Source organism: Nannobrachium achirus (genome assembly GCF_963921795.1).
Source record: "Nannobrachium achirus genome assembly, chromosome: 3".
In the NCBI taxonomy this organism is placed as follows: domain Eukaryota; kingdom Metazoa; phylum Chordata; class Actinopteri; order Myctophiformes; family Myctophidae; genus Nannobrachium; species Nannobrachium achirus.
In genome coordinates, this window is record NC_137812.1 from 57,433,041 (window position 1) to 57,457,072 (window position 24,032).

At 43.0% G+C, this 24,032-nt stretch overlaps 1 protein-coding gene across 2 annotated transcripts in view; it reads right to left on the bottom strand.

Annotated features, from left to right (window-relative positions):
* Positions 1 to 24,032, bottom strand: part of rims1b (regulating synaptic membrane exocytosis 1b) — a gene marked incomplete at both ends in the record, with an annotated part of 122,629 nt that overhangs the window by 10,077 nt on the left and 88,520 nt on the right. Inside the window, 8 exons of one of the 2 annotated variants that reach the window (XM_080722816.1) lie at positions 3,905 to 4,069; positions 5,312 to 5,472; positions 9,032 to 9,135; positions 11,439 to 11,527; positions 12,885 to 12,995; positions 17,462 to 17,506; positions 20,300 to 20,413; positions 22,626 to 22,745. In XM_080722816.1, coding sequence (XP_080578942.1) covers positions 3,905 to 4,069; positions 5,312 to 5,472; positions 9,032 to 9,135; positions 11,439 to 11,527; positions 12,885 to 12,995; positions 17,462 to 17,506; positions 20,300 to 20,413; positions 22,626 to 22,745 — 909 coding nt within the window. Of the gene's footprint in view, positions 1 to 3,904; positions 4,070 to 5,311; positions 5,473 to 9,031; positions 9,136 to 11,438; positions 11,546 to 12,884; positions 12,996 to 17,461; positions 17,507 to 18,952; positions 19,031 to 20,299; positions 20,414 to 22,625; positions 22,746 to 24,032 lie in introns of both variants that reach the window. The other variant, XM_080722815.1, reaches the window with a different exon arrangement.

Genomic DNA, 24,032 nt, shown 5'->3' on the forward strand with positions numbered 1-24,032 from the left:
AGTTGACCAGTGGAATAAAAATGACCCGGATGAAGAGCGCTACAAGATGGCTATAGGCTATCACTCATTTTAGAAGCCCGATTTTCGGCTATTTAGCCGCAAAAAAAAACGTTTTCGCTTCCATAAGAACACAGTTCAGAGAAAATGGGCTTCAAAGATGTGAGAATGTATTGGATTAGGTGGCGCGATGTTACCCGATTACGGGCCGGTGGAAAGAGATCGCGGTCGGCGGCCTGGATGAAAATTTAGAGCCAGGCTTCGGTGAGGCCTCCGATTATTTAATTCATTTTATTAAAAAAGCCGAACTAGTTCGGTATCGGCACCCCGGATACGTCGCGCCGCCGACGGCATAGATTGATTTTTTTGGGGGGGGGCTCTAAACTTTATTCTAAAGCATTTTCAATGGAATAAATAGTCGGAACACGTAGAATGGCTCGTTGGAAAGCGTAGGACGAGCCAGGACCACCCACGTCTCTACAAGCAGCTCAGGGTAAGTAAAATAGCAAAAAAAATATTGTATTGGATTGAAAAAAAAACACGAAATTGTTCGTTTTGGCACTAATAGGGTTAAGGGGCCCTTGACCTGAAAACGTTGAAGCTGTGCTACGGTATAACGTTTCTCATCGGTTCAGGTTCAGGTTCAGGTTCAGGTTCCATCTCCTCACACAACCTATTAGACGGGGGCAGACGCTGCCCAGCGCGCCACGGCGCCCACTGGGCGTTCGTAGGAGCTCCCGCAGGTCTATGCCCTCAGAGGGGGTCAGGGTGCTGCAGGAGAGCCCGGCCACGCTGCCCCCGTCACCCATATCAACTACTGTCCTCTCAGAGTCCACCACAGCCACGGACCAGAAGTGGCCTGGGGGGACCCGTGGCTGACCGGATACTAGGGGCAGGTTGTTCTGGGGACGCTCCTCAGACCCCTGCAGGGGGGTGAGGGAGGGGCGCCCGGCGGAGGGGAAGGGTGGTAGGGGAGAGTCTGTCCCGGGAGGATGGAGGAGGAGGTCAGGGCAGTGGCGGCGGCACGGGACACATGCAAGGAGGGATCTGAGACATGCACTGTGCACACCACACACACACAACATAGGTACACACACACACACACACACACACACACACACACACAGTGCCACGGACATGAGAGCCAACATACAAATGTATAACAACAGAAATGTTACACAAACGAATGTTTACAATGTACACAAACACTACACATACTATGTATATATATATATATATATATATATATATATATATATATATATATATATATATATATATATATATATATATACTGTATGTATATATACATACACATATATAAGTTCATATTCGTTTTGGTGTGAACTAGTTGTGTGAAAACCTCATAGCTCCAAATTATGGTTAATATTTTCATTCATGTTGTTGTTGTTAGGCAAACCCAGAACCCACTGAATTATGTATGATTTCGAAACCCAATTCCAACCATTAATAATAATAATTTAAAAAAGAAATGTCTTTGAATGACATGTTGGGGAAATAAGGTTTTCTGCCTGTGATTTTGAAAACATAAAGAGAAAAGCATGCTGTTGTACTCAGACAAGTGACAGTTCAGTTGATAGAAGTGATAGGGATTGGAATGGAGGAGACCCCTCACACCAAACACCACAAAACAGTAAAGGTCAGAAAGCAACAGTAAAGGTCAGACAGCAATGAAGGAAACACTATGTGTGGACGAGGAGGAACGGTACAGTAAGTGAGTGCCAGCAGCCAGGGACATGCTGGGCCCCTGATTCAGCCCGGGAAAAAGAGTTGGAGAGGCCCTCATTGCGCGCTATAGAGAGAGATCTCTCTCTATAGCGCTGCTGCTACTCAAAGATTTGCCATTTCAGATCATGACAAGTGACAAGCCAGTGGGCCAATTACATGGGTTATATTCCGTCGTTGTCGGGTGGAAACCTTGTATGTCCAAAACCGTTTGTTTTGTATTTGTATCATTTAAAAAATGATTTTGTGAAAACAGCCAATCTACAATCTGCTGTTTTCACTACTTTTGTGCGACGGCCTTGTATGATGAAGCAGGGCTTTGCTTTGCAAAAAAATGTACAAATTTGAAACTTGGAGATACGAGGTTTCTGCCCGACAGTGACGATTTACTTTGTTGGCCGCCCAGCCCCCAAAATGGAACAAAGGCCGACATTTTATTTGAATTTCTTTGAATGAACCGGCCGTTCGGGAGTTGGCCCGCTTTTCCCAATGGCCAGCACGTCCCTGCCAGCAGCTGAAAGTGACAGGGAGTAAAATACTGATAAAGACCCACTGCACAGCAATATATCTATGATGCAGAGTGACTGTCAATGTACAGCCGTTCTGTTGTCTTCTTAATTCTGTCCCATTGTTTACACTGACGCCGTACTGTATGTACACTCTTCCGGGCTTTTATAGCGCTCCATTTGGATTGATCTGAGCTAAGGCCTTCTCTCCACCTCCCACACATTAGTAGTTAATAAGCTGCACTACATCACCACCTGGGCCACAGAGGACAACTGGGATAGGGTCGTTTGTCCATGCCAGCACTCTGTAACTGGTCAGCCAAAGGGGGAGGGGTATCGCTCTCTCTCTCTCTCTGTGTGTGTGTGTGTGTGTGTGTGTGTGTGTGTGTGTGTGTGTGTGTGTGTGTGTGTGTGTGTGTGTGTGTGTGTGTGTGTGTGTGTGTGTGTGTGTGTGTGTGTGTGTGATATAAGAGAGAGAGGAAGTGCTTGTATATACATACTGAACATGATGGGAGCTTGTAGATTTTATGATTTGTGTATTTAACCAAATATTTGAAAATAATTTGTCATTTCCTAAAACTGAATGTAAAAACGAACGTGAACAGAAGGGGTACATTTTTTTCCACACTATTTGAGCTAGGAGCCACTTGATTCTGGGGATAAAAGGAGTTCTATTGATCGAAAATAGCCCATCTACAAGCTTGTAGATTTGCTGTTTTTGGTGTGTGAAACTGGCATGCAACCAAGTATAAATCAGGCTTATGAGGCGCATGTCCTCCATCTTGGTCTATGTACTGTACTTTTACTGACAGTACACAGTAACAAGAAATATGCCAGGGACATGAGTTTGATTCTAAACCATGTCGTGATCATAATGTCAACATAGTCAATGTTATGGTGGAAAAGGACCCCCAAATTTACATGACCTTTGGCTACAGACCTCCATCGGATTTTGCGCCAGGGAGCCCATAAGGAAACGTTTTTTTTTGTTATTAAACATTTTCCATATAAATCAAAAAATGTTAAAGATGTTTTCAAAATGTAAATAACAAATGGCCGACCTACAAGCTTGCAACTCGAAACACCGAAAGTTGAAGCATAAGGTTCAACTGTTCCTCACTTTGCTGGGCACTCCATGGAACCACCTAAAAGACCCCTGGGGATCCCCGGACCCCACTTTGAGGACCACTGGCTCACAGCAGGGGCGTCACAAGGGGGGGGGGGAGTGGGTTACTAGGGCCCAAGGTGGAGGGGCCTTAATTATTTAGCTATTGAAAAATAGCAGATATCCACCTCTTTCCGCGGGAATTTACTGGAGAATGTTTTGCACCACACTGCACCACACGTCCGGTTAACAGCAGACATACAAGCTCACGTCGCATCGCAGATGCAGCCGTTGTGAGCTTGTAGATCACACTCGGCTGCGGCGCCGGAAGCTCCGTCCAATTTCTGCGCAATGCACGATGGGATGTTGGAAACTTGTGGATACAAGCACAACACGGCACCGCCTTAATGCATAGTAATGCGTAATCCCAGTCTAAATGGGTTAAATTCCCTGCTCCCCTTATGAAAAACATTCATGGGGGGGGGGTGCCCGCAGTGAATCCTTGTACCCAGGGCCCAGAATTTGGTGTGACACCCCTGGCTCACAGTACCTGTTCTCACTGGTGTCTCCGGTCACTGTGTGTCTCCTGCGCTTAAGCTCCTCAGAGAAGCGCCTCTTCCCTGCGGACCTCCTCTTGTCCTCCACACAGTCCTCAGTACCATTCACCCCCCATGAGATCCTCCTGTCCTTCTTGTCATCCTCTAATGACTTGGACCTTGGAGTCCATAAGTTCCATTGCCGCGTTGCATATATGCACATACGAACATGTATAGATGTGTGTAGTTGTACGTGTGTGTGTGTGTGTGTGTGTGTGTGTGTGTGTGTGTGTGTGTGTGTGTGTGTGTGTGTGTGTGTGTGTGTTTGTATTTGTACATACAGGAGAGCCCAAACCATGCAGGGGAGAACAGAAACGTGCAGCAAATGTCATGCAGAAAAACAAAGACAAACGTAAATTAGCATGCGTGAAACAAGGACAGATTATCATCCCAACCACCCTTTATTATTGTTGCATCGTAGATACCGTGCAAATGAGATTCCTGCAACCTAGGTTAGTGCACTAAATTGAGCAGTGTCAGTTAACTTAACAGTTAACAGTTGTCTTTCACACCAATCTAGATCACTGTTTCCCATGAAATGGTGGTAAAATGTCGATTTCTATCCGATCGTTTTGAAAGTTATTACTAGTCTGTTGGCTTTAGTCTAATAATGTAAATCTCAAAGAAACATGTATTAACAGTGATATTTTGTAAAACTATAGACTAGACAAGACGGAATAGACAGAGTGTTTTTTGAAAGTCTTTCATTCAGAGTGTATCAAAAAAGCAACTCTGTTCAGGCAGCGGAAGCTTGTGATTGGCTGCGCGGATGTGCCGAAAGGCAGGGGGACAGAGATACACCTAAACCTAACCTTAACCCTAACCCTAACCTCAGTAAAACTAACGCTGGTGAATGCTAACCTGGTGAAATGCTAACCTGCCGAAGCTGGTGAATGCTAACCTGGTGAAATGCTAACCTGCCGACGCTGGTGAATGTTAACCTGGTGCATATTAAACTGGTCGAACCAACAGTGCTTAACCAAGGTGCTTTTTGAGCGGTGGTAAACCGCTCCATAGAGTGGCTGTGCCTGTGTCTGTAGCCACTTTTCCTCAGCGTTTTGCCATAGCAATATTTGTGTGTGTGTGTAGCCATATTACATCACCAATTACATCCTAGACCTATATCCTAGTCTTTTTCCTCAGCGTTTTGCCATAGCAATGTGTGTGTGTGTGTAGCCTGTAATTACATCACCAATTACCAATTGAAGACGTTATGCAAGCACAACCACCGCTCACTTCACATTGGGTGTGATTTTTTGATACAGTCGGACTGAAAGACCTTCAAAAAACACTCTTATCGTCTGGCAACGTGAGACCAGCTAGAAGTGTATTTATTACAGGATAAAGCAGCGCTGACCGACCTGAGCCTCCCCCGGGGTCGCTCTGATTGGATGGACATGTAGCTGGTGCTGCTGAGGCGGGAGGCACTGCTGGCGCGGGAGATGGCCGACACGTCACTCATATCGCTGTCCGATGACCTGGCCGACACGTTGTCGCTGCTCCGTCTCTGCTCCGCGTACATCTGTGGCGGGAGACGGAGAGGTTGGGGCCAGAGGAGGAGTTGGTGAAAAGGGGTAGACAGAAAGATGGACGGTTATGTTCAACCTCCGGGTCAATTATTACAGGACAGGAACAATAACAGAGGTAACATTGAAGTAACATTCATAGCTGCCATCATATCTCAACATACAGAGCACGGGAAATGAGGATAGACATTAACAACTTGTGGGCCAAACTCGTTCAGTAACGAGATACGGCCACTGGAGGTCGCTGTGCCAAAACTCAGTTGTCTCATCTCTCAACGAGACAAAGGGTTAACTTTGTTACATGCAGCTGCATCCGTCCTGTGTACCCTGTGAGAGACGCTGGAGCATATGTCATAACTCATAACATGACACAGAAGCGAAATGGAGCATCTAGGCTGCATTGATTTCTATTCTATGCTGAAACATAAAAAGGGCTTTATCTCTGAATAAGGTGCAAAGAACACCAGGGAAGCAGAGATCTGATTGTTTTCACGGCGACACTTTACCGCAATGATCGGCCCCGGTATGGATTTTAGTTTCGCGAGCGTTTGTAAACAAATGGATTATCTTCCTCAATCGTCAGTGGACACTCACGTGCACATGCACGAAGCTTCCGAGGTTCTTCAAAATAAAGCGCAAGTGAACGGCGGTACCAGCAACAGCTAGAAATGTTAGAAACCTTGGCTTCCGTTGTGTTAAGGTGGAGTCAATTGGTGTATTATTTCTTAATCAGAATACAAAATAATAGGTATAACAAATTTCACATTTGCCCCCCGTCACCCACCCAACAAAAACCTATATCTCTTCTATATAATACAGTATATCCAATATGACAGTTTATATGACTTGAATGAGTGAATGAATGAGGAAGAGTTTAACCACTTTAACCCTACTTTATGCTTCAGCTTGTTTTTATACTGCCACTCTTGCCATTTCAGTAATCCATTATGGACTGAAGGCAAATGTGAAACAAATGTCGCCACCCAATCATCAAGGACGATGATACACGAAAGAAGAAGAAGGAGACTGAAGGCACCCCCTCAGTTTTACATCTCCTGAGAAGAATCTGTCTTTTAATGTATGTGTTTTTCTCCTCCCATTAAGACATTCCATCATCTAAAACAAATAATCTGGGGTTGAAACACATTTGGGTCTCTGAAATCTCACAGAGATCATCCAAGCCAAAAACTCTTGAACTTTGTCACAGTTACCACAAGACATGCTTTAGGTGAATCTCCTCGGACTTGCATCACCAGCAGTTTAGCATGGCTCTTAAGCCAAATAAATAAGCCTAAACAAACTGGAGGGAGTCCATGTAGAAGCTATAGTATAATCTTAAATTGAATGACGTGTACCCTTGCATCCCTTGAGTATGTTTTAATGTTCTTAGTACAGATCCTATCCCACTCCTCGTCATCCAATTTCAGGTTCAGGTCCCTTTCCCATGTCGTCTTGAGAGCTGACACGGCCCCATTACCCAGGCTTTGAATCATCATAGATTAATATACGGACGCCTCGTGGCCTTTCCCAAAGCTCATTAATACTTTATCTAATAACTCCGCGGCTTTGGGAGCTGGTGTACTAGATACGAAGGTCCTCAACAGCAAATTGGCGAAGTTGCAGTTATCTGAAGAACTGAGACAATCCTCAAAAGAATCTACTTTAAGAAGGTGCCTCCAAACGCATACTCTCAGAATTGTATCCCCATTCAACCTTTGCCTTTTTTGCATCTAGAGAAATGGCGTCTACCGGAGACGCCATGATAGATATGCATATTATTAATTAATTAATCATCTTACATTGACGGGGCCCCCCAGAGCTCTATACTAGATCCCCTAGTATTTCGCTCTGAACAAACTATGTTTGCTGAACACGGCCTATTTACAAACTCACAACACTGCATTGTGAGCTGGTAGATCTGCTATTTTCACCAAAATAGTTCAGATAGGGACGCAAAGCTAAGATCACAAATGAACTCCAGTAGACAATTACCTTGTTTAACCGGTTTGCTATGATTTTTGAATATTATAACATCCGTCTGAATTAAAGAAATTGAGTGGTATTCTTTTCAATCATAAGTCTTTACCCGTCTCATGAGCAAGAACAATCAGTGCCTGCTTCAAAGATGGGGGCAGTGCACCCCTCTCTAATGCCTCAGCCTGTAAAAGCTCTGACACAGTTCTCCAGTATAACCATCAGGCCCCTGTGTATTATTACCTGCAGGCAAGGCATTCATCATTTCTATAAGATGGTCCTTAGTTATTTCTGAGTCAAGAAATTCTCTTGGCTCTGACAATTTAGGTAACCCTAGTGGCAATAATAACTTCTATGAATTTCTTTATCAGTAGAAGGGTATGCGTGTGACATCATCATCATACCCGGAAGTTATGCGGGAAAGAGTACTAAGTGGCAAAAAAATACTTTCTTGCCTTGACAGCTCATACATCCAAACAGAAATGTCCTATCTGATTGTATGAAACAACGTTAAACTCACTTTGCCACTCAGTTTGCCACTCGATGTGCCATTCACTTTATGCATGCGCATACCCTCTAGTCTATACACATCAACGTAAATGTATTTAAATGTCTTAATATCTACAGTAAATATGGCACCAGTCAGGTATCTGACAGCTGACTCCCTCTGTTTTATGTACTGTAACTGGCAAGTAGATTTCCTGCCTTGTCCCCTGACTCAAAATAAATGTAATTCTATCTTCTGGTGGATCAGTTCTTCTCCCAGGCTGCTATGTAACATTCATCACTTCAGATCACACTTCAGCTCTATTATGTCTCTATTTTATTTCCTTTTATTTCTAGCATTCTTGAGCATTAATCCTTTGATAGAACTAAGTATGCTGAATGATAATGTGTCTTTTAAGCAGAGCCTTAAGGGCATCCCAAGTCACCCGCACTAGATGGCACAGAGTACCAATTAGTCTCTAATAATAATCTTTTAGCACTGTCCTTCCAACTCATATTTACATTTTCCATGTAAAAAATAGATCAATTAAGACATCATAATGTATTCTTTTACATTGAGGCAACAGGTCTGTGCAGGCATGATGGATGGGGTCCAAAAAACACTTTTAACCAGGTGTCCCTATTTTGGGAATGTCATCATAGGTTCAAACATTTCAAAGTGTTCATAAAAAGTGAAAATAGAAGATCTACAAGCTCACCAAACGTCGCATCACGCGACACATTGTGAGCTTGTAGATCGGCTATTTTCACTATTCGTCAAACGACAAAATAATGACGTATATACAGTAGGGCTTAAGTCGTTAACAAATTGAAATCCCTCCAATATGACAATGTCAGGAGTCAAGTGCATTATCAAAAACTACTGTGGAAGTGCAAGTCTGGAACAATACCAGAAGTCTCTTTACACAAACTATGCTGGACTAAGACATTTCTGCACACACAGCACAGTTCCAGCAACTGTCATGAATGAGTACGGAGACCTGCCCAGTATATTTCAGAGTCATTTAGGTTTGGTTTGGTTTAGTTTGGCACAGAAAAAGTACATAGATGGAATGAAGACATATTGATGCTGACCTCCCTTTTGGTCTTGAGGTCGGTCTCAGGGTCGTGGGAGGCTGAAGGCCTGTAGGAATGTACTTTCATCTGCAATTGTCGGGCTCGCTCCTCTACAGCAAGGGCTAGGAGAGAGAGAGAGAGAGAGAGAGAGAGAGAGAGAGAGAGAGAGAGAGAGAGAGAGAGAGAGAGAGAGAGAGAGAGAGAGAGCATAAAGAGAAAGAACAAGAAAGTAGAGTCCAATTGGACTAATGCAAGGTTATAGGCATAGGCAGAGAGCGGAGGATGCAGGAGCCGTTTCCAAACACTAGGTGGAGCATGCTGTGCACTTACAGTATTACTCCAGCTACCATATGTGGCAGGTGCACAGAATAGAAGAGCTGTGAAATCAGACTCGGGTCAAGTAGTTACTGCAGATACAGATAGGTGTGGTTTCCGTTCGATCATGTATTTGTCAGGTGAGCTTGCTTGTCAATCACAGCCTCATACCAAATCAGACTTTTCCAAATTCCAATAGTCTACTATGATCAAAATTGATTTTGTCCACAAACATAGTTCATTTGTCCTTTGTAGCACACCCATCTACAGTATCTGGCATGTAAATACCACAAAGAAAATTCTGAAAAGTATTTTCAAATAATCCTCAATGTTAATTTTGTGTGCAAATGTAACATTGCTTGTTTTCTAAACTAAATATGTCATTGCTGTCAGGCAGAAACCTCATATCCCCGTATTTCTGTATGTTGCACAAAAATATTGAAAATAGCACACTTTTATTTAATTTAAAAAAATGATAATAAAACATATTTCCACCCGACAGCGATGATCTGTGAGTTAAACAAACAGTCAGGATTATAGAGTGTTATTGACCCCGGCCTGCTGGGTGGTTGTGGTTGTGTCAGCCATACATTTTGAGGCAAAGAGCTGTGAAATCAAAGTGGTTTTATAGAGTTACCTTTTTCACCAGGTTTATTATGTACATGTTCTTCATGGAGCGTTAGTAACAGAACGAACACACGGTGTGAGGACAGGAAGGGGAGAACAGTAAAACATACTTTTACAGGCAATGGATCAGATTCATCTTGAAAATTAAAACAGCAACTTGCTAACCGTCCTTGTTATTTCTGGTTTAACTATCCTAAAGGTGCCAGACCTTTGTTTCCCACAAGGACAACACGTACGCACACACGTCTTAGTATAAACCAGGGGTCTTCAACAGGGGGTCCGGGACCCCTAAGGGGGTTACTACAGGGGGTCCTTAAAATCTTTGTGTGACTTTTTCTTCTCCTTTTTTATATTAACCACTTGAACCCTAGCGTCCATATTCTGATAACTTTAGCCAAAACTAGCAGATCTACAAGCTCACAACGCCTCGCAAAGCGAGGCGTTGTGAGCTTGTAGATCGGCTATTTTCGGCAAAGAGGTTTGGTGTAGACTAGAGGGTAAAAAGAGCAGACTAAGTACAGAGTGAAAGGTCAAGTTTATTAAGTATTGCCGGTTCAAGTGGTTAAAATATCTGAAAACACAAATTGACATGAATCCAAAATACACAGATGATCGTGCTGTCAAACAATTGAATGAAACTATATGGAATCTACAGTATGAAAAGGTTGTGGGGGTCCCTGCTTCATCTCTCTCTCAACTAAGGGGTCCTTGGCCTGAAAACATTGAAGACCCCTGGATAGATGGACTCTCTCTCTCTTAACTTAACTCATGTTAGTATAGCAAAGACCATTTAGGACATCTCTGTGTATAAGAAGGGTAAAGGGCCATTTATAGTTACCTATGGTTGATTTTGTGTACGTTTTGGGTGAGAAACTACGTACGGTAAATCCATCGCCATGCATAGTAGACATGCACGTTATTTATGTGCCGACCCGCTCTCCGCTCCAATTCTGCTCCCGTTGGGGCCGCGCGCCACATGAAGGTGGTTCTCACACGTGTAAAAACCGAAGAATTTATCCAAAATATGTAGAACCACAGATTTTTGACCCGCCGTGATGTTTGGTATAAATATGTGGTATTAACCACATGGAGCGGACCCGGAGTAATTATAACAAAACACACGTGTACACACACCCGCTCATATATTGAACATAATTCCCAAGTAATAAATGAGTTACTAGGGCCCAAGGTGGAGGGGGCCTTAATTATTTTATTCTTTAGCTATTGAAAAATAGCAGATATACAGTACAAGCTCACTGTGCCGCGCTGCAAGCTTGTACATCTGCTATTTTTGAAAAGACTTAAAAAACCTTTGGATATATGTATTTAGGGGGTCTCTGGAATTAAATATTTTGAGATGGGGGTCCGTGGCCAAATACATATCATTTTGGGGGTCCTTCACATGAAAAGGTTTGAGCACCACTGACATACAGTAGAAACATAACGCAGTGAATCCTTGTACCCACACACACACGCAGCATACCTTGCTCTATGCTGCTACTCTTGGCAGGGAGCTGTGGCAGCTGTCGGCCCCTGCGACCTGATGGGGGAGTCCCCGTTGGAGGGGAAGGGCTGTCGTGGGCGTGCGCTCTGGTGGAACCAAGCAGAGAGAGAGAGAACGCAGGGAGATGAGAACACACTACAACGTGCATATCTAGTCATCACATCTGAGCTTAGTAATCCCACAACTAAATCACACGAAGCAGGAAAGTGATTACCAGCATTAGAGGTGCTACGTTTAGGAAAGGAGAGGATTAGATTTATCAGGCATAGATAAAAGAGAGGGTAAGAAGTGATGGCATTGAACGTTTTTACCCGCATACAGTATTTTGGCTAATAGTCACAGCTAATGTCCTATTTCAGGGGCCTTTTCCACCAAAAGAACCTTGGTTCCAGAACCAGTGCCGGTTCGACTTTCTTGGAACCTTGGTTCGTTCTTGCGAACCGGCTTGCGTTTCCACCAGATTGAACCATGATTGAACCAGAGGAACCAAGGATTTTGTGGTTCCCGTTCGGAACCAACTTTTATGGTTCGGAAACAACTCCGGTTCTCGGTGGAAAAGCTCACCTCTGGTTCATGCCATAGGCGGGAGAAAGGACCAGAACCGGTTCTTTGCCGGTGGAAAAGGCCCCTGACAGTGGTCTTTGAGGGGGTTCCAAATCCTTATACAGGTCTGTAACGGGGAAAGTTTGAGAACCACTGCCAAAGTTAATGTCCATTTACTGTAAATAATGTTACACTCTCAGATTTACAAATGACAGTAACACTCAGGATAGACGGGACCGCAGCACAGGGGCGTCACAAGGGGGGGGGGGGATACTAGGGCCCAATTATTTTATACTTTAGCTATTGAAAAATAGCAGATATACAAGCTTGTAGATCTGCTAAATAGCAGATATACAAGCTTGTAGATCTGCTAAATAGCAGATCTACAAGCCGTGAAAATAGTGGAAAATAAAAGTCGTGAAAATTTGTGCAATCTTTGAATGTACTGTATGAATTTTTTAAGCGAACATTTGTAACTCAGATTTTGCTTCTGGGGGTCCCTGGAACTAAATATTTTGAGATGGGGGTCCGTGGCCAAATACATATAATTTTGGGGGTCCTTCACATGAAAATGTTTGAAGACCACTGACATAAAAACATAGGTTTTTCAAAAAACCTTAGAAGGATTTGAAATATTCAAAGACGATTTCATTTCCACGATTTTTCTAAAATAGCTGATCTACGAGCTCGAGTGCCGCGCTGTGAGCTTGTATATCTGCTATTTTTCAATAGTTAAAGCACAAAATAATGCGTAATAATGCGTTCATGGGGGGTCCGCCGTGAACCCTTGTACCCAGGGCCCAGAATTTGGTGAGACACCCCTGCAGCAGCACAAAGGGGAGGTGGAGATGGGTATGGCCTGGTTTGGGCAGCAGCATGCACCTCTCCAGCCGTGGTTGGTTTGGGGCCAGGGCCAGGGCCGTCTGGCCAAAGGGTCTCAGTGGGGCGCCTCTCCCTCTACTACCTCTAAGGATAGAGGTAGGCTGGATACGGCTGCCGGTAACGGGCAGACAACGAAAGGAAAAGAAAACAGACATAAAATATGAAAGCAGTAAAACAAATATAAACACAAATAATGAGAGAAAGCATGCTCAAATTAAAATGCATGCAATGAAAGTCAATGAAATCTCATTGAGGAAAAACAAATAGGACTTCAGGACAATTTACAGTTTTCCTCAGTCGCTTGGATTGCATTTCTTGAAAAAACCTTGTTCTCTTAAAGCAGTGGTTCTCAACCTTTTCAGGCCGCGACCCCCAAAATAATCATATTTTAAATGGGGACCCCCCCAACCTGACGAGCACTAAGAGTTGAGGAATTACATTTTGTATAACACGGTTCTATTGTTATACAGATCTACATGCTCACAATGCCTCACAACGCGAGGCGTTGTAATCATCTGGGGACCCCCCCAAATAATTTGGAGACCCCCCTGGGGGTCCCGACCCACAGGTTGAGAACCACTGTATTAAAGGAGTAGTTCACCCCCAAAATGACTTTTTTTTTTCATATTGATTACTCATGGAGACTTCAGTTCAATAAAAATGTTTGGTTTGTGTCGCATTCCTAAGACGATAATTTGAGTATAGTAAATGTACCCCCATTGGGGGTAAATGTATTGTAATCAAATTGTTGCCTTAGGGATGCAACAAAAAACAACTCAAACAACTCAAATCGCCATGGCGTGAAAAAAAGTAATTCTGGGGGCTGAACTACTCCTTTAACAGTGCCTCCAAACCCCACCATTAAAGCGATTGGTCAATACACAATTTGACTTCTCAATGTGTACAGAATGCAAAACGCTCTTATTTTTCTTCTCATTTGGCCATGTACATTTCCTATTTGCCCTGACACAGTTGCTCAGTGGGTACCAGGGGCGGACTGGGCATCTGGCATACCGGGCATATGCCCGGTGGGCCGCTAGGCCAGAGGGCTGGGGGGCCAAAAAAAAAGAAAAAAAAAAAAAAGAAAAAAAAAATCTAAAAATATTTTCGGGGAGTAGTGAAAGTTACAGGTAAGGTGAGTGCGATATGAAACGTACGCTTACCATAATCGCAGTAATCCTTAATCATTTTCAATCATATTCAAGGGCTTTTGGAGAAATGAGACAGACACAGAGCCCTGCAGAGGGGAGGTGATTGTGTCAGACTCTGTGTCCAGCTGGCAGCTGATGCCAATAAGTAGTAACGGCCCCTTGTAGGTATTGTTACTACCTACCTATACAGTAGCATTTACTGCATATTGAGCAATGAAATGCACATTTCTAAAATATAATATAACCCAAGCGTGTCCACTTCAATGATCAATATACTTATTTTCCATTCATTAGCTAACAAGCCAAATTTCTTATTGCATGCACATTTTGACATGCAGTCATGTTCATACTCCCCTTGTTGGTGAGAACTGTACGCTAACTTATACAATTTATGGATTGTGTAGTTGCCTGTGGGTTGTGTAGTTATCATTTATGTTGTTCTGTAAAAGTTGTGGTATTAAGAGCTTGTGTATTTGTATGTGCCTCGACCGGATGAGTCGGTAGAGTATCTGCGTGCGCGCTGGTTGTGAGGGCTGGTCTGGGCTAAGATGCCAGGGCTGAATTTTAGTCCCAGTCCGTCCCTGGTGGGTACAATCACTGTATGCAAAATACTACGTACAATGAGCATTGTTTACAAAAGATATTTGACCAGCATGATGGGTGATTGGAGCGAGTGAGTAAATTCCCTTCACGCCATAGAACAGTAACTGAGAACAAATACTGTCAATTCCCAAAGGTTAAAACGCCAAGGGCTCCAGTGAACGGTTTCTAATTTTACATAAAAATGGATCAAGAATCAGGTGGCAATTCACCGTTTGTCAGCCTTCTGATTGGTCCCTGAGACTCTGACTGGCCAACCAGAAAAAAATCATTCACTTTTCGCTACCGGGGGTGGAGTTATGCAGTGGGAGAAAGTCCTTTCGTTCTTTCACCGCGGTGCCGTGATGCGGAGCACGGCCGGGGCGCAGTACGGCGCTGCGCGGTCATAGCGATTTCGATAATTATAATGAATAAGCTTCAACAAACTAGTTCACATGAACGACAATGATGTAACTAAGATATTCGATTGGGTAAATATATTTTAAAGTTATACCATGTAACTTTTTTTATAAAACAAATCTTAAAATTGTCCTAACTGTTAAATCGCTAAAGTTTTAGAACACCCACTCCGATATTTTCAGCTTCAAAAGCCTTCTCTTTATATGTTTTCTATGAGCCGTGAGGGGGGGAGAATTTCGCTGCAAAATGACGTCATCATACACTACCGGCCAATCACAGCGAGGGTTATACACTGCCAGCCAATCACAGCGCATCTTGAAGTGGGGTCGCTAGGGCGGCCATATTTGTAGTCTCCCGTGTGTCTCTATACTCGGGTGAACGGTGAAGCATGGGTGAAGGAGTCTGTTTCTCCGGAATGCCTGAACGCACAGGAACCAGGGACCCCTCTAAAGATAGATCTCGGCGAGGTGGAGGCAGACGCAGGGGTGTCCGCGGCGAAAAACGGCCAAAAGACGTGGACGCGACCGAGGTTTGCTATAGAGCTACTGACCACTAGTTGAGCAACTTACACAGTATAGCTTTAAATGGGCAGAATTACAATTAAAATACATGTTATGTTGACAGCCCAGCCTATAACTCCACAACTTCCTACCCAAGATGCACTGCGCTTTCTCTCTTACTCTCTGTCCTCTGCCTGTTTCAGAAGATTAAACTAATTAAAACATGTATTTTCGGGGGGAAACCCCTGTTTTGCAATGTAACTACTGTACTTTTTTGTTCCCTTTTTATTAATATCACTTAGAAGTTTTTCTTTTGGTACTTTAAATAGCAATAATGAGGCTATGAAAAATATATAGTAACAAGGGCAAAATGGGGCAGGATTTGACAAAGAGTGGATTGGAGCCGTGCAAGAGGTGTCCAAGTGTGTGGTGGTGGGGCAGGAGGAGAGGGGCACACAGAGAACAGATACGCAGGGAGGACAGAATGGATGTCCAATGAGAGTCGAGAATAACTTAACTGCACTGTTTTTATTTACTTCTTACAATGAGAGCAACACACAAGCTGTACATTTTTTAAGCAAATACTTAGCATTTTGAATGTCAGGGCTTACAACACGCGATGTGTCCGTGCCAAGACTTGGTTTTGACTGTGGCAAATTAGAGACTTTCTTTTTTTACACACCATTAATTTGACCCAATTATTAAATATCAGTCTGTTTTCTTCAGAATATGTATGACACTTATTTATTTGAACACTCTCAGAGTTACAGACCTGTTATGACTATCTCTTCATGTATTTCTGGTAATATTAATGTCTCATTTTCTATGTCCGTGGCAAAAAAGTAATTTTGACAAAGATATCCACCACAAGCCAGCATGGTGATGACCCCTGGCTTGGTGACATTGTTGTAGCGATTGACTGACTTACAGTATGCTATTTGACGCATGGTTATCATTTTGTTTGTTATAGTTTATTTTGTACTGGTTTGGGGATTTGGGATTGAGGTTAGAGTTTCAAGAAATGCAACTTAGCGATTGGGAAAAACTGTAAGAATAACATGAACTTGAAGGCCTCGTGACACAACAGCATTAATTAACTGTGGATTGTGGTTAAACATTTTCTTCTTTCCAAAGCCCTTATGTGTGGAGTTTGTGAGGTGTTCAGTGAACAATCAATATGGAAAAATCAATATGCCAGATTTGACATCCAGCAATACAGTAATTGAATGGATAGCTTCACTCATAGCGAGAGAGGAGAAGAAAGTGAATGGGGGGTGTATGAAGGGGGATGAGGTGAGTGAGTGAGTGAGTGAGTGAGTGAGTGAGTGAGTGAGTGAGTGAGTGACAGTGTTGATTTCGTCGACTAAAACTATGACGAACAATGTTTGTCGACTGCGTTATTTTTTCACTGACGAAAACTAAATAAAACAAAATAAAATCTAAGCTGTGATGACTACAACTAAGACTAAATATATTGATAATTTCGTCAACAAAATAAAAACTAGACTAAAACGTTAGGGAGGGACTAGTGGAGATTGGAGAAGAGAGTCATTTTATGTTTGGTTGCTCTCAGGTGTTGCGTGTTGAAAATACCAGATCTACAAGCTCACAACGTGTGCAGCGCGACGCGTTGTGAGCTTGTAGATCGGCTATTTCCAGCACGCAACCAAGTGTAAAATCAGTCATTACGACGCTAGCAAGGCCTGCCAAAATACATTTCAGTTGACTAAATCAACTGTAGATTTAGTCGCCTAAAATCTTATGAAATGTAGTCGGCTAAAATTAGACAAAAACGAAAACTTTTCAGGTGACTAAATTATGACTAAAACTAAATTACACTTTATTCAAAAGAATATGACTAAAACTAAATCAATATTTGCTGTCAAAAACAACACTGGTGAGTGAATGAGTGAGTATGTGGTCTTACCTGTCACCCTCCAGGCCTTTCTTGCAGCCCTTTTGACAGTTTTGCCTGTCTGAGTTTCCTGGCTGCCTGTTTACGGCAAACCCGGAACCACACCAGATAGGGGAGGGGGGAGGGGGGAGGGGGGAGGTGGTCGGCGGGGTGACATAAAATGGGGGATGTATAAACAGAAAGGATAAACAAAAAACAAAAATAAATAAAGTGACGTGTCGGATGTTGAGTGTGAAAATATGTACAGTATTTAAGAAAATGTCTATCAAACACACCCAAAAAAGGTCAGATAATTCATCATGAAAGGGAGGAGAATAGCAGCGAGAATAGGAGCTGCAGAAGAGAACTATTACACAATGTTATGCCACAAGCAGACGGGGACGTCACAAGGGGGGGGGAAGTGGGACTGAGACTCACTGAGTTACTAGGGCCCAAGGTGGAGGGGACTGGAATTATTTTATACTTTAGCCATTGAAAAATAGCAGATATACAAGCTCACAGCGCGGCACCGAGTGCCGCGCTGCGAGCTTGTAGAGCTGCTATTTTTTTAAACGTCATGAAAATGTGTGCAAACATTTGTAACTCGAAATGAAAAAGTTTGAGCACCACTGACATAGAAACATAGGTTAAAAAAAAAAAAAAAAACTGAGACGGATTTGAAATATTCAAAGACTTGCAAAAAGTTTCAAAAATAGCATATAAAAAAAAAAACTTGCAGCGTGGCACTCGGTGCCGCGCTGTGAGCTTGTATATCTGATATTTTTCAATAGTGGTGCGACACCCCTGCAAGCAGAAACAGGAAAGGGGAAAAGACACAGCGGCACAAGATCATAACAATAAATCATTGGAAAAAGGCAAGCTCTACGCTGTGGTTCTCAAAATGGGTTTCTTGAGGGGGTTCCAAATGTACCCTTTACAGATCTATATCTGCAATGGGTCCATTTGGTTCCATTTGTACACTCTCAGAGTTAGATTTGAGAACCACTGCTCTCTACACACTACAGCATGGGTCTTCAACAGGGGGTCCGGGACCCCTAGGGGGTCCTCAGAGTTACTACAGGGGGCCTCCAAATCATTGTGTTATAGAAACTTTTTTTCCTCCTTTTTTATATTAACCACTTGAACCCTAGTGTCTTTATTCTGAGAACTTTAGCCAAAAATAGCAGATTGCCTATTTTCAGCAAAGAGGTTTGGTGTAGAGGGGAACCAAGAGCACACTAAGTACAGGGTGAAAGTTCAAGTGCAAGTATTGACGGTTCAAGTGGTTAAATATCTGAAAACACAAATTGACATGAACCCAAAATACACTGATGATTGTCCTGTCAAACGATTAAACTATATTGTGGGGGTCCCTGCTTCATCTCTCTCTCAACCAAGGGGTCCTTGGCTTGGAAACGTTGAAGACCCCTGCACTACAGGAAAACTGGTTCGGGAGAATATAGCGCGTTTGCAGAGGCCCCAAGGGGTGACAAAAAAGGGGGAGGGGGTCATCAGTTGTGGTACCTGTCTTCCTCAGGGGAGGCATGCTCTACTAAGATCCTGGGACTTGGGGGTCTCCTGCGGGGCAAAGAGTTGGAGGACCTGAAGGTATGGATGGAGGGCCAGGCAGAGGTAGCATGCCCAGCAGGCAGGAAAACCAGCAAACGCAGATGGTGAATATTGGGACAGTCCAGGGTAGGAAGTAGGGTTGGGCAATTGATATATCGATATTGTGAAATGAGACTACATAATATATCGTTTGTGATTTTGGATTTTGTGATATTGTGCGTAATATCGTGATATAGCCTATGAGTGTTTTTTCCAGGTTTCAAACACCCTGATTTACACTTTCACAAATGTTAAAGTATTTGTAACTAGCCAAAAAGAAAATAGCTGATCTGCTCCCAACATGTCTCATTGTGACGCATTGTGAGCTTGTAGATTGGCTATTTTCACCATTTTACAATACACAATACAATATTATCCACAATATCGATATTGGGGTATTTGGTCAAAAATATTCTGATATTTTGTCCATATTACCATATGAAATAGTGAAATGTTGGTATGGCAAAAGATAAGAGGGGTGTAATGCTACTGTACCCAGAGAACCTGGCTTTAGTGAACCTTTTGTCCTTTTGTAACTATTGAACACTGCTGCCTCTTTGTCACTCTTCATTGAAATGAGAGATATGTTTCATATTCACTAACTGTGAATATTGTGAGGATGGAAATTCTCCTTTTGCACAAAGTAGTGCACTGCAAGATAGAGGGCGCCAGATCCCTTTTAGTCACACCCTACCACTACTTCCTGTTCATCCACGGAGCATTGATTCTAGTCATTTTCTCCATTCGATTTCTTTTCACTTTTTTCAACTTTCATTACTTGGGATGATGAGGCAGACAAATAAAATGTATTTTGACAAGTAATAAAAGTTGAAAAAAGTGAAAAGAAAGCACTTTAATCTAATGGAGAAAACAACTAGAATCAATGCTCTGTGGATAAACAGGAAGTAGTGGTAGGGTGTGACTCAAAGGGATCTGGCGCCCTCTATTGCAGTGCACTACTTTGTGCAAAAGAATCCAAAAAGGGTTTTCAGCCAAAAACAATTGTCTGTAGCAAGATAATCTTGTGTGTGTGTGTGTGTGTGTGTGTGTGTGTGTGTGTGTGTGTGTGTGTGTGTGTGTGTGTGTGTGTGTGTGTGTGTGTGTGCATGCGTGCGTGCGTGCGTGCGTGTGTGTGTGACACACACATACAGATCTTTAGGCACTGTTTCAGTTACAGTTACTGTAGGTAGAACTGTTGCTATGGTTAAGGTTAGGCCATGGTTCAGTCCTGTGTAAATGATGAAGGAATTGAATGTGAGGTACCTGTCTCTGTCTCTGTCTCTGTCTCTGTCTCTGTCGGGAGAGTGGAAGTTGTTGTCTGGTCTCAGGCAGGTGGTGCTGGCACTCCTCACTCTGTCCAATGATGGCTGCAGGTCACTGCAGGGGAGGGGCCGAGTCAGAGAGAGAGAGAGAGAGAGAGAGAGAGAGAGAGAGAGAGAGAGAGAGAGAGAGAGAGAGAGAGAGAGAGAGAGAGAGAGAGAGAGAGACACACACACACACACACACACACACACACACACACACACACACACACACACACACACACACACACACACACACACACACACACACACAACACCATAAGAAATAGACAGACAGACAGACAGACAGACAGACAGACAAGGAGAGAGAGGGAGAGAGAGAGAGAGAGAGAGAGAGAGAGAGAGAGAGAGAAATGCAAAGATGGAGGAGAGAGCAGAGGGTGAAAGAAAAGGGTGAATTGGGAAAAAGGAGAAAGAAGAGGAGGGAGGTAATTTTAAAGAGAGGGGGAGGGAGAAATGAGACAAAGAAGAAGGCCGTCAGACAGGGCAGTATAAAGTCCAGTTTACACTTTGTTGTATAGTACGATTATATCGCTTGCCGAAAATACCTAAAAACCACAACACAAAATCTTTTATTTTGCAAATACATACTACATTTCAAGTAAAAATGTCAAGTAAATTATTTTGAGCGAGCACGGTCGTACGACAAATCATAGTGGGCTCTGACTGCTCTGTCTCCGTATATCACAGGCAGTCAGTCCTCGCAGCCATACCGTTCTAGTCCACTCACATGGAAGGTTGTCGAGGTTGCCATGGGAACCAGATCTAAGTGGGTGAGCAGACCACTCGTGACTGTATGTGCGTGTGTGTGCGTGTGTGCGTGCATATGCATGTGTGTGAGTGAGTGAGATGACAAAGAGGAGAGGAATAGCACTTTCATCATGTAGCCCTTTGTTGTCTTCCGTATGGTCACATTTTTCACTTAACTAAAAGTATCAATACTGCAATGTAGAAATCCTCTGTTACAAGTAAAAGTCCAGAATTCAAAATGTAAGTATGAAAGTATGAGAGTGTTGGCATCAAAATGTACTTAAAGTACCAAAAGTAAAGTACAAAATGTTTGAAAATAGCAGATCTACGAGCTCACAACGCGTCGCATCTTGTAGATCGGCTATTTTCAAATAGCCTAGGTATAAAATAGGGCTAAAGTGGTTTATGTATGTTGTTGTAAAATATCATAATTGATATCTGCAAAGTAACTAGCAACTAGAGTTTTCAAATAAATGTAGTGGAGAAAAAGTACAATATTTGGATCTGAGATGTAGCAGAGTAGAAGTAAAAGTATTGGAAAATTGGAAATACTCAAGTAACGTACAACTAACTCAAAAGTGTACTTAAGTACAGTACTTAAGTAAATGTACTTGTTACTTTACACCACTGAGTGGTGGGTGTGCTGACAGCTGTACAGTATGTTTGTTCATTGTTGCTTTATTTTGAAGCATCTCTGGTTAACAGATGGCCCACTTCCTGCCATGGCATGATGACACGGCACATGCTGCCGCACACAGGCTAAATGCACTCCTTGCACAAATAATAACAGCAATCATTTACAGTAACAGTTGAATCTACTGTATGTTTGATACCGTGCAGTTGACAGTCCATGCTCAAGCCTCTGCATAGCCTATGGCAGTGGTTCTCAACCTTTTCAGGCCGCGACCCCCAAAATAATCATATTTTAACTGGGGGACCGACTGGCCCCACCATGGCGAGCGCTAAGAGTTGAGGCCTTACATTTTGTATAACACGGTTCTGTTGTGAAAATAGCAGATCTACATGCTCACAACGCCTTGTGAGCATGTAGATCGGCTATTTTCACAATTTCTGCCTCTAATATTTGACAGTTTGGCCAATGTTTGATTTGTCATTTTAGAGGTATTAAAAAGTCCTTAAATTGTCACTTTAGAAATGTACAGATACCCTCTATACACTTAGAATGTATGTTGGTTTGTTTACTGTTGTAGTGAGAAAACAATGCTGCACATTAAGTTAATCATCTGGGGACCCCCCAAAATAATTTGGGGACCCCCCTGGGGGTCCCGACCCACAGGTTGAAACCACTGTTTAGAACAGAACAACTTTGTGGTGTGCACGGATCCTTTGAAGCGAAAGGTGTATTGCTTAATTTATACTTTGCTGTGTGTCTAAAATTGTCCATCTACAAGCTCACAACGCGCTGCGCTGCGCTGCTGTGAGCAATTGGTAGATCGGCTATTCTGGCGCACAATGCCAGCGCAAGTATAAATCAGGCTGGTGCGTTACACTCTTACCTAGCTGTAACCTCGTCAGTGAATCGGAGCACGCGGTGCGTTAGGACATTACGAGGCATGCTGTTGCCCGTGTCCTGCTTACAGGGAGGCTTGCTCTTTAGACATGCAGGAAGGGTGGAACTACGGCAAGGGCCGGGCAGTACGGACATGCATGCAGGAAACCAAGAGAAAAACATAAATGTGAGCGGCAAATAAAAAGAAAGTAACGTGCAAAGACATTTGGTTAGGATAAAATAAATGTCAAATACGGGGGGGGGAGATGATTACGTAAGTGAATAAAACCAAGAGAGAAGCAGGAATTGCATGTTGTGGTGGTATGAAATGAGAGCAAATATTTACAAAGGAAAAGGAATGCAATGCAATGGTGTTTCTCAACATTGATCTGGGTGGTAGGTGGCATACCATCGTCACTGTCGGGCAGAAACCTTGAACCTCCAAGTTCAAATTTGTATGTTTTTTCATAAAGTAAAGCCCTGCTTCATCATACAAAACTGTCGCACAAGACTAGTGAAAACAGCCGATCTACAAGCACACAACGCCTCGCGGTGCAAGGCGTTGTGTGCTTGTAGATCGGCTGTTTTCACTAGTTTAATTCATTTTTAAAATGATAAATACAAAACCAACGGTTTTGGAGATACAAGGTTTCCACCCGACAACGACGCCATGTTAAAAGTTAACTTAATGTACCGTGTGTGACCACTGCACATACATGTACTGTACGTCCTAAATCAACATTACAGTATCAGTATCCTGCGTGTGAACTCAGAAAGGGTAAATTCATGACATAATAGCATAGTAGTATGGCATATCCTCTTTCCTCGCTGCGTGGATCGCCCCCACATGTTACATCTGGACCTAGGAAGATTAGATGTAATGCTGATTATATAACGCAATCTGAAGCTCTAAAGCTGTTGGGACTGCACGTGGTGGAGAGAAACCATTGGAGCTCTCTAGAGAATAAAGTACGTATCTACCCGAGTGGTGGACAGTGGCTTAGAGTATTATACAGTACAATGAAATACAGTAATAGCTCATGTGATGCATTAGGTCTGCTCTGTCTGTCTAGTGGCTACGCAACAAGGAACAAGGCTTTAAATCTAGCTGATAACGATGATGCGTCTGTAGTACTCAGATCTCTAATGTGTCTGTCGGTGACGAGGAAAAGAGAACGCTAACATACCGTAACAATATTACGCTCTGATGTGTTTTGCCGCAAATTATGACACTAGGATCAACATTACATTAGTATGTTGTAGGAACACATGAGATAAGGGGATAACGGTTAGTAATAGCGGCACCAGGACAATGGAACTTAGCAATACAGTTAGACCCCAGTAAAGACAAGCAAAGCTCTGTGAGACACTTGGGCTATGATTACATTGATAGAACATGGTTTCAATGTAATGG